This window comes from Corvus brachyrhynchos, unplaced genomic scaffold, assembly GCF_000691975.1.
Source record: "Corvus brachyrhynchos isolate BGI_N302 unplaced genomic scaffold, ASM69197v1 scaffold99, whole genome shotgun sequence".
Classification (NCBI taxonomy): domain Eukaryota; kingdom Metazoa; phylum Chordata; class Aves; order Passeriformes; family Corvidae; genus Corvus; species Corvus brachyrhynchos.
This window is the reverse complement of record NW_008239778.1, coordinates 2,922,024-2,933,288: the sequence shown is the minus strand read 5'-3', so window position 1 is coordinate 2,933,288 and position 11,265 is coordinate 2,922,024. Positions and strand designations below refer to the sequence as shown.

General features: G+C 41.3%; 1 protein-coding gene across 1 annotated transcript in view; it reads left to right on the top strand.

Annotated features, from left to right (window-relative positions):
• Nucleotides 1–3,804: 3,804 nt before the first annotated feature.
• Nucleotides 3,805–11,265, top strand: part of ZZEF1 (zinc finger ZZ-type and EF-hand domain containing 1) — a 52,393-nt gene continuing 44,932 nt past the window's right edge. Inside the window, exons 1-7 of the mRNA XM_017743038.1 lie at nucleotides 3,805–3,962; nucleotides 4,991–5,185; nucleotides 6,062–6,233; nucleotides 7,637–7,836; nucleotides 8,882–9,092; nucleotides 10,590–10,706; nucleotides 10,921–11,099. Of these exons, the coding sequence (XP_017598527.1) occupies nucleotides 3,869–3,962; nucleotides 4,991–5,185; nucleotides 6,062–6,233; nucleotides 7,637–7,836; nucleotides 8,882–9,092; nucleotides 10,590–10,706; nucleotides 10,921–11,099 (1,168 nt within the window). The 5' untranslated portion in view covers nucleotides 3,805–3,868. The remainder of the gene's footprint in view (nucleotides 3,963–4,990; nucleotides 5,186–6,061; nucleotides 6,234–7,636; nucleotides 7,837–8,881; nucleotides 9,093–10,589; nucleotides 10,707–10,920; nucleotides 11,100–11,265) is intronic.

Sequence of the window (11,265 nt, the reverse complement as noted above, 5' to 3'; positions counted from 1 at the left end):
CCCTGGAGCCCCCGTCGTGGTACCGGGGGAGAGGCCAGGCCAGAGGGTTCTGCACAAGGTGGGAAAAGCGGCTGCTGCAGTTGATATGCAGCCTGTCAGCTACTAGATATCCCTTTAAAACTTATGTGACTTATCAGTGATCATGCTCAGCAGCCACTTATGAATAAAATTGGTATTTACAGCAATATTTCTGCTGTTGCTACTGCTGAAGCAGCTGAGAGCACAGGTGTGGTGAGAACACAGGTAGGAAATTCTGCCTGAGTAATTCCTCTTGATACTTACTAGCATTATCAGCAAGTTAAAGTTTACCACGCTTAATTTTACTGGAGCTTTTTAAAACCAGCAGTGAAATTGTCAAGTATCTCTTTTATTGTAAAGTAGAACTTTTGGGAAACTTGCAAGAAAGTAGTATAACAGAGATCCCCTTCCACAGCCAGAAGGTGTTAAGGGCAGCTTTTAAGGATAGAAGAGAGTAGTTTCCTCTCCGCTGGGATTTCCAGTTTTCCCCTTCTGTGGGAAAGGATATGGAGAATTTAATATCTAGAACACTTAAGCTTTAGCTTTGCTCTGTAGCAGTCCAAAATGCAGCAGAATACCCTGCTGGGAATTCCACACTCACTTGAGAAAGTGGCTGTGTCTGAATTCCTTAGTGCAAGCAGTTCCTGAGGCTCAGCAGTCACTTCCTGCTGTCTTTGTTTTGCTCCCGAGTAGCAGAATAACTGTGTAAACTGTTAAATCACTCACACGCGCCTCAAATCAGTGCTGACAGGTGAACAAGGCTCCTGGAAACTGGGAGGAGATTCATTTTCCTGTACAGATAGGTGTGTTTCTACCAGACTGGTTTAAGCAGCTTGGTAAACTACTGCCTCCACTTCCAGTCCTTTTCAAGAAGAGCCAGTAACAAACACATCTTCATTTGTAACAACAGCAAGGATGAAATTAGTCCATTGGGGTTCTTTCTGTTGGCACAAACAGCTGAGCTTTGCGGGCTGCAGAAATATTTTGAGGGTTGTCTGTATGTCACGTCCTCCTCTGCATGAAGAATCTATTTGTTTTGGTTTCATTTCCTGCTCTAGGGAGTGGGGAAAATGCTTGTCACAGGATTTACCATGGCGCGGATATGTGGTCACATCTGGTCTGTCCAGCAAAGTCGAGATGTTGAGAGTTCTGTGGAAAACCTTGGTGTCAAAGTTTCTGTAGCTGGCACTAACCCATGAGCTGTGGTATTTGAGCTTTCCTGGGTGTGTTTTACACTGATGAGAAGTCAATTTGGGGCTGGCAGGTCAATAGGTTTCACTTTTTAATGTTTATAGAGTCCTGTCTGGAGCAGCCCAGGATTTGATCTGCCCTTTCAGTTTCTCTGTTCTCAGTGCAGGGCATTGAGCACAGGCTTCAAATGCTTTATGAGCAATGTTTAAATGCAAAATCTGTTCTCTAGATAAACTGAACCTTTGAATCCTTCTGGGTACCGCTTCAGCAGTTGTCATGTCATGTATCCAGCTTTGGCTGGCAACATTAATGCTGCTGAGAGCAGAGGGTGAGATACAAAGTTCTCCCAAGTCACCTTTCAGATACTTTGTTGTGCCATCCAGCTCCTGAGCTGTGAGATGAGGGGCTGATTCTCCCATGTGCCATATTTCCAAGCAATCCTCTCACCCATCATTTCCTAAGAAAGATGTTTCTTACATGCTTCTTCATGTTCAGGGTTGAACTGTGTGGAGTTACTGCTTTTATTTAGGAGTAGGATGAGCTGCTGAATTTGTATCATGTCCCAGTCCTGCACACAAACTCAAAAATTCTTTGAGTACAGGTTGATGCTCCAGTTTTTTCCCCCCACTTTATTTTTTTTCCCCCATTACACAGGACAGCAGTGGAAATTGTGTATGTTTTTTGTCAAATACAGAGTTTAAGTTATACTGAACAGTCAAAAAATAATTTTAGAGTTCTAGGTTTGGTGCAATCTCCTGAGATCATAGGAAGAGCTTAAAAATAAAATAACAAAATACTGCATTAAGATGTGAAGAAAAGCATATATGTAGTAATCCCTTCTTACCTGAGAGTATAAAAAATTGGTTTAAAGTAAGTGTCAGCAGATCCAGCCTTGTTGCCTTGTGTTTTATTGTCACCAGTAACATCACAAAACTTGCTCAATTTGTAGTTTAGTAATTGTGCAGTTCGACTTCAAATCTGAAGAAAAACGGTGAGAATGGTGTGGTGTGAAACTGTACATTGAATTGTTTTGGCAACTGAGTTATGTCTGTTAGAATTAATTCCCTCTGGCTTGTTGTCCTCAAGCAGAGGTGGTGGCTTTTTGTTTCGGGATCAGCCCAGTGTCCGGGCTGGACTGGCTGTGGTGCCTGCTGGATGTTCAGCGCCAGTTTTGCCACTCAAAATAACTTTTTAAGGGTGATCATTATTAGCTTGGGTTTAGCTGTGTGTATAAGACGTCTTTATAAAGCTTCCAAGCTGAAATTCAGCTCTGTGCCACAGAAGTGCCATGAGAGCTTTAGTCAGCTAAAACGCTGTGTTTCGATTCTGTTGTCTTCTGAGGACTTTACTCTCATTTTACTGGTGTAATTATGTCATGGTTAATTGGCAGGTTATTTTGAGCTGATCATTTCGGGTTACTGCTCTTTAGGATAGCACTGTTAATGGTACATCAAGTTTGATAATCAGGTAACAAACCAAGAAATTGAAGCAGGAGCTTCCTCCTGAGCAGCAGAGATCCCTTGACTCAGACACTTGTGAGATCATCTGTTGTTAGAGACCAAATTTACTTGGCTTGTGTGGCTGAACTTGAAATACAAAGTTCAGGGCTGTGAGACTCAAGTCCTGCTTGTAAGGAAATATCTTTTGTAAGTGCATTCCTAATTTAGATGAAAAAGGTGGATGCTCCTGAAATACTGGAACAAGTTCCACTTTTTTAGCAATTAAACAGAAGTTTGTTTCAAAATTAAATCTGATTGTGAAAATATAGCCAGATTTTTAATAGTAGTGTATCACTGGATCATGAGTTCTCTGCATTGGTTAGTTAAAGCAAGTGACATTTATGAGCTTAGTTCTGTTTTATAGGCTCAGCTGAATAAAAATACCTTGTACTTTTGTTAGTTCGAAGTTTGAAATGCTATGTGAGTTGCTTTTTGTACATGCTCAACATAACTTTTTATATTAAAAATTTTATTAAGGTCAAAGTTAATAAAACTGCCAGTGGTTCTCTTCAATAAAAAAAATTCTAACTCTCTCCACTGTTTTCACAGATACTTAGACAAACTATATTAAACTGGTATTTTGTGTAGGAGAACAGTTTATGGGAGGAAAATCCAATTGAAAAAATATTACTGTTCTTAGGACTATTTCTTAAATAAGGAAAATATGTAAACCCTGAAGGAATTTGAGTGGATGCAGTGAGAGAGGGATGCAGCAGTGATGAGTAACCGAAGGTGTGGCTTCTGGAACCAAACCACCCTTAAACTGAGGAGCTTTTTGGTGTTTTGTGAGCACCTTCCTCACAGTCCCAGCTGTCCGTGGATGGATCCTGCTGATTCACTGGCGTATATGATGGGCTGTCTCCACCTAAGCATGACTCCAGTTGACTTTTATAGGAAGGCAGTGCAAATACCTTCAAACTTGCTAAACACTGCAGATTTCCAGCCAGGCTGCTTCCTGTTACCGTGAATTCAGTACTTTGGAAAGTGGAGTCTTTTGATTTTGTTTCAATAGTGTTACAATGTTTATTGCTCTGGTTTCTGTGAAATACCTTGAATTTCTGCTTTAAGGAAATATGCTGAAATAAATTTCCTTTTTTGTTGCCCTTCAGGCCTTTGCACAATTTGATGCTGAAGGAGATGGCACTGTAGATGTGGAGAATATGCTGGAGGCTCTCAAGAATTCCAGTGGAGCAAATCTTCAGGGGGAGCTGAGCCATGTAATCAGGCAACTGCAAGCTTGTTCACTGGTGCCAGGTATGAGGGCAGAGTGGTGGAGGAAAGGGTTTCCCAAGCCCTGCCCTATAGAAGAGGTGCTGCTTCAATAAATTGCTTTAATAGCATTGCTTATCCTAATCTTATCAAAACCATCCTCCAGAAGGTTCTTGGTTCTCTAGTGTCAAGCAAGTGGAATTGCTGTAAATTAAAAATTTCCCAGCATTACATGCAGAACTTCATTCACAAATGGCCTCTGTTTCCTTCTCTGTGTCACTGGGGAAGTGTCTTATCCCCGTTTGGTTTATTTCACAGACAGAAAAGTGTTCTTTGCAGAATTTTGGTGAGTACCCAGCTAATGCACTTGGTAACTGGAGGAATAAATCCTCCATGGAGTCTGTTCCAGGGCATGAGTCACATATTTTAGTATTATTATTATTACACTGTTATTCAGCGTTTGAAATCCTGATAAAACATAATTCAGGTTTTATGGTTTATAGTTCAGAAAGTGTCAGTTTGCAGAATTTGATTTCTGGGATAAGTATCAGTTACTGGCTTTCCTTTCAAGCTTTTGATGATAAGTGGCTAAAGGGGATTTGCCTTAAAAGATCAGACAAGAAACACTAGAATTGGCTACAGATAAGTCAGAGGAGAGGACTTAGAGAGTACTGTTCTATGCATGTAAATGCTCTGGGATTCAGAGTACCACTGTTCAGGAAGCTGACATTTCTCACCACGTTGATGGAGAGCATTAGGCACCTCTTTGGGAATAATCCACAGTGCCAAAGGGAGAGGCTCAGTGTAGCTCAGGGTGAGTGATGCAAATACCTGAGCTTGTTAACCAAGTAGCATCTGCTTCCCTTAGATTTTGAAGGTAAGGGTTTGGGGCAGCAAAATAAACGTAAGATTTTTGGTAATTGTTTTCAACTCCTTCAGGCATGTCAAGTCACTGGCAACAATATTTGCCTGCACTTTTCCCTGCTGTAGAGGTTGCAGACTTGAGCTACTCTCTCTAATAGTTTTATATCCTTCTTACATTGTGGTCCCAAGGAAATAATGTCTCTTTCTAGGGTTTATTGATATATTTTCTGAATCGAAGGAGCGCCTGGGCCTTCATGCCTCAATGATCCTGAGATTCTTGCACCGGAACCGCATTTCCAGTACTGCCATCCCTTACCCAGTGCTGGAATACTTCAACAACATCTGCACCATGCGCTCGTCTGTGCTGAAGGATTCTTTGGATCGACTTCTCCTGAAAGAGAGAGGTAGGCAATGTCTTCCCTTTTTTTTCAGGAGGGTAGTGTAACCATGGCTTTGAAAAAGAGATTAGAGATAAAAAGCTTTCTTTGCTATGTTACCTCCAACAGGCCTGATGTTTTATAAAGTTGATCTGCATGCTTCTATGGATTTTTGTTGGGTTTTGAAACACATAAATTAATTTCTGAACTACCCAGCAATCTGAGTAACACTCTGGAATGTTCTTATCTTTCTCCTGGCCTGTTTCACAATTGATGGTTACTCATTTGTGGTATTCTTTATTCAGTCTCTACTAGTTGCTGGAAACTTAGTTTCCATGTGAAGGGGAATGTTTTCTGAAGTTGACTGTTCAGTATTAAAAGATACTTTATCATTTTGGACTGGAGGTGGTGAATCTCTTACTGTATCTCTGATGGGACTGGCCTGGTCCCTGCAGCGAGGGCTCCTTTTCTTCACAGCTTGACTAGATATTTTCGGATTTCTGTACATCTATTGAAATAGATCAAGTTACTTGGGAAAGAGACTGCTTTGTCCCTTCCCTAGAATACATGAATTGAAGTTTTCTCCACCATAATTTACTTTTCCCTTTCATTTGTTTGTATTTGGGTATAAAAATAATAAAGCACTGGTGAGGCAAATAATGAAAGGGATAAAGGCTATTGAACTCAAGGGAGTGGACGTGTTTTTATACTGAGAGTGATAGGTGGAGATTATTGCAATTTCATCTGAAATGAAACTTTGCTATCTCCTGGTTTCTGTCAGAAACAGTCCTTCAGGGGCTGTGTTCTGTGCCAACAAGTTAATTTGTGTGAGATAGTTCTTACAAAGGTATAACAATTCTCAAAACAGGCCAAAGAAGAATGTTCTGAGTGATTTCTTTGCAGAATACCCCAGTGATCTGAATGGTAATCAGGAGTCAGACAAGCTGAAATCTGTCACAAAGTGCTACACACACATCGAAACCTCCTCCAATTCCGCCGATATCGACAAGATGACAAATGGAGAAACTTCCTCCTTCTGGCAGTCAGATGGGAGTGCTCGATCCCACTGGATACGGTGAGCTTAGGGTTGGGGCTGTGAGTCCTGAGATTGACAGCCAGTGGGGTGTTGTGGTGGATTGATCCTGGCTGGATGCCAGGTGTCCCCAAGGCTGCTCCATGACTCCCCTCCTCAGCCGGGCAGGGGAGAGAAAATGTGATGAAAGGCTCTTGGGTCAAGGGCAGGGAGAGCTCTCTCAGCAACTCCATCACAGGCAAAACAGACTCGACTTGGGGAATTTAGTTCAGTTTAGTAAAACAGAGTGGAGTAAGGAGAAACAAAACCAAATCTTCCCCTTTCCCCCCCACTTTCTTCCCAGGCTTAGAGAAAAACGGAAGAGAAGTTATCTCCTCCCCTCCAGAGGCGCAGGGGGATGGGGAATGTGGGCTGCAGTCCCTTCATCACATGCCAGCTCTGCCACTCCTTCCTCCTCAGGCGCAGGACTGCTCACACCCTTCCCCTGCAGCAGCGTGGGGTCCCTTCCATGGGAGACATTCCCCCTCAAACTGCTCCAATGTGGGTCCTTCCCATGGCAAGCAGTTACAGAATCAGAATATTCTGAGTTAGAAGGATCATCAAGTCCAGACCTTAAGTGAATGGCCCCTGTGGGGATCAGTCCCTCAGGAAGAGGCTGCTCCAGCATAGGTCCTCCATGGGATCACAAATCCTGCCAGCAGACCTCCTCCAGGGCAGGCTGCTCTCCCCACAGGTCCAGCCTCCAGCAACTTCTCACACCCTGTAGCCCCCCACTGCTAAAACCTTGTCACACAAACCCAATAGAGGTGTAATTGAAAACAACTGGAATTAATGAGTGACATATGAATACAGGTAAAAGCAGAAGTCACTAAGGGCTGCATAAAATATAAAAGCCTGACCACCAAATAAAAGGTCACCTGTGAAGTGCCTTTATCTGCTGTGGTGACACACAGCCTTGTGGTGTGGAGAAACTTTCCAAGCTGTAATAGAGATGCAGTGGTTGGTACTTGAATAGAAACACTTTGCCACTGTCCAGGAAGTTCCATGAAACAGAAATGCTCAATGAAACAGAAATGTTTAGTGTCTAAGAATGTGTGCTTCAAAAAAAAAAAAAAAAATCTCATTTTGGCCATTATTGATGCTGCATTTTTATTCCTGCGGAACAAATTCTCAGTTGAAAATATAAATAGAAAATTCTACAGTCTCTCAGAGGCAACTGTTTTCTAAATCAAAATTTTTTAACTTGTTCACCATGGTATGGGGTTAAGAACACCTGTGAAGCATTAGGTAAATTTCAGAGGATGTGTTTGTGTTTGTAGAGGTGGAAAATGAGTGAACAATAATATAATACCTATTATATATACATACATATAATATATAATAAAAGCACAGTGCTTGACTTACCTTCTCTTTGCAAGAACTGTTTTATCCTCTTTGCTTTGCAGTTTAAAGATGAAACCAGATGTGGTTTTGAGACACCTGTCCATTGCAGTGGCAGCTAATGACCAGAGTTACATGCCACAGCAAGTCACAGTGGCAGTGGGAAGGAATGCCAGCAGTCTCCAGGAGGTCCGAGATGTTCACATTCCAAGCAATATCACTGGCTACGTAACACTGTTGGAAAACGCTAACATTAGTCAGATGTGTGAGTCAATAAAGATACCATTGGGATACTGGTTTGGTGCTTTTTGGAAGGTGAAAGCTTGGGTAGATGATGGAGAGATGTGCTGCAGTGTCAGTCACCAGGGGTGACATTTTGGACCTTGTCCTTGGGTCAGAGAAATTGTTTTGGTTCTAGTTTAATTTCTAGCCTGTAAGAGAGTCTTCCGAGCCTTTCTCGTGGCCTCTGTAACGTGGGCTAAGGGTTGAAGAGAAAAATAACTAAAGACACAGTTTTAGCCTCTCAGTGTGAAGACATGGGGCAGTTTTAAAATATCCTTACTTGCGGAGTGAAAGCATATGTTGGCTGATAGTATCTAGCAAAAAAATCTGCTTTTTTGGTGCTGGAACTCTGAAGTTCATCCAATGTAAGGCAGGTTTTACGCTTTTAAATAGTGTTATTTTTGAGTCTGGTAGCTCTGTGGGTGCTATACTGGAATCAATCAAGAAAAGCTGCTCCTTCCTAAGATGGTTTCTGCAGCTTCAGGAATTTTGTCCTTTCAGTTCCAAAAGATGCTTTTCTCTGAGGGGAGGTTTCAGTGCCACAGAAGTGGGCAGGAAGGATGTTGTTCCTCAAAAGTAGTCAGGATAATACCATCTGTGCAAAATGGTCAAGAATTTGTGTGAAAATTTTTATGTAACTTTAAACTTTGCTTTTAGGCTTTGCTCCTTTTCCCTATTATGTCCACAGCCACTTGCTTCCAAGGCATTTCCTATGTATGTAGGTAGGAAGGTACTGGTCAAACAATCTACAATGTATTTTCCACTTTGAGGATATTTTATTACAATTTTTCCTAGTTTCTAGCCATAGCATCTGTAATGGATCCACAGGCTATTTATGCAAAGGCTAAATTTTCCAGATCAGACGGTGCACAGCGTGTGTGGCTGTCTGTATCAGGCAGTGCTGTTCCATATCTGCCGTTACTTTTCTAAGAGGTCCTGCACTAATTTAATGTTTGGAATATCTGGATTCTTCTAGCTCTAATCTAGCAGAAGAAATGGGAAGAAAATTCTATTTTGTGTTTTGACAGATGTACAGATAAACATCAAGCGTTGCCTTAGCGATGGATGTGACACCAGAATCCACGGGCTGCGGGCTGTGGGCTACCAGCGAGTGAAGAAGGTGGGAGTGTCCGTGTGCGACGCCTCGGCCATCTGGTACTGGTCCCTGCTGACCTCTCTGGTGACAGCTTCCATGGAAACAAACCCAGCATTCGTTCACACCATTTTACAAAATACTCAGTAAGTACCAAACTTACATGGGCTGTGATTTTATCTACTTCTTAATTCTTTAAAAAAGCACTTCTGGCTTTAGTAGGCAGTCTGCTGTCTGTAACTGGTTTCCACTCCTGCCGTTAAGGTGTTTAAACATCTTTTTCTATCTCATTGTTCAGATTTTTGATGTTTTTCTTCTATCCATTTGCATGTACTAGGACAACTGTAATTCTCCTGGCTGTTTCATCTAATCTAGTTGTTAAACCATGACTGAATGGACACTGGAAAATAGATTTTTCACCTATGCATTTGTAATGACTTTGAGCAGCCTAAAATTAATTAATTTTTCTTGTCCAGTATTAATAACCAATAAAATTAACATCTTCCCCTTAGGACTGAAGCTTAATTTAGCTTAATTTTTAGCAGAGTTCTGCTCATGTGATGCCTTGTCATGCATTTTATGGGGATATAGTTGAGTATATGCACCATCTCCGTGCAAATGTTTGCTTGTGGTGATTCACCATTTTCTGTGTAACGTTTCCTTGTTTGATTGCCAAACACTTCTGCTCGATGACTTGAAGGATTGGAATCCTAATAAAACCTCTCCACACCCACATCAGCTTTTATAGAGCTCAGTTAGCACGATGTCACCACACTGAAGAGCAGGGCTGTCATTAGGTTGATGAATCCTGTAGGCTAAAGTCCACTAAGCCTATCTTTTAATTTATGTCATCTGTGAAATCTCTTTAAAGTTTAGATAACGTCATGCGTGCTCACACCTGAGACAGGCCCATAGTTGCAGGCTTTGCTGAAACTGAGGACCTTCAGTTTTGGTCAAGTTTAGATATTTTTTAGAAGTATAAAATGAACACTGAGCTAATAAAGCATTAAAAAATTATGAAGGAGAAATCCTGACTAAAATCATGCTTTCAGGAATTAGATTCAGTGTTTAGAATTATAAAGCAAAACCCCCAAACTTTAGTACTGGATGGGATAACTTTAGTATTGGATAGAATAACTTTGGTGAAACTGCTTAAGAATTCCTAATTTCAGGGGTTATCACATTGTCTTTGGAAATTCAGAAAAATTCTGATTAGAGCTAACAAGTGTCTCTCCTAGTTTCTCTAATTCTTCTGAGGGAACTTCAAATCAATTTTCCCTTTATTCATAGGCTCTTGCTCAATTCTAGACCAAATTAAAATGGAGCAGTGCTTGGACACTAAGCTATTTCTAATGCTGTCACAGATTTAATTCAAAACTCCTTGATACGTTTGTCTCATTAAATCTGTGACTGAGACTAGATTCAAGATTACCCAGCAGTCATTAAACTTTCCCTGCCTAGAATGCAATACTGTTGTTCCCTTTTGAAGAGATTCTCTGTGTAAATAGATTTTGTGCACTCAGAAGCAATTTGCAGAGACCTGCCCACACAAAGCATGAAGATTCAAACGTCTAATTCACTTTAGGAAGCTGTTTTCTCCAATTCTGCCTGGCTTCCTGACATTATGTTTCGTTTTTTCCTAGGAAAGCACTGCAGCACATGCCACCTCTATCCCTAACACCAGGCTCCACAGATTTTTCAAGCTTCTTATCACCAAATGTTTTGGAAGAAGTAGATAGCTTCCTTATCAGAATAACAAGGTGAGCTTATGTGGTTGATGCAGTGGGAAGTGGTTTAGAAGAGTCTGTAAATCAAAGCTTTTACGTCTTTACCCACATGCTCTTTTTTAAGTATCTTGAAAAATACAAACACTTCAAGAAATAGGCACCTGAGAGATTCTGTGGCAGCTTGTCTTTACTGAAAAACAAAATGTCCCAAATTTTCTTTTCACGCTGTTGTTGTTTTCCTTCACAGTTGTTGTACTACTCCAGAGGTGGAGCTGACACTCCTGGCCTTTGCCTTAGCCCGGGGGAGTGTTGCCAAAGTGCTGAGTTCCCTTTGTGCCATCACTGATCATCTGGACACTCCATACAAGGCTTCCTCTCTTATCTCTTCCATGGCAGCAGTCAGACAGAACCTGCTCTATAAATACGGTAATGGAACAATCCTGGATCCTTTACTGTACATGCTTAAGGAAATACACAGCTTTGAGTTGTTCCACTTGTTGGGATTTAGAATTATCCAAATCTAAATTAAAAACTGTCACTGAAATCACAAGCTAGCAGCTGAACTGCCCAAAAAGCTGATGATTGATCAGCT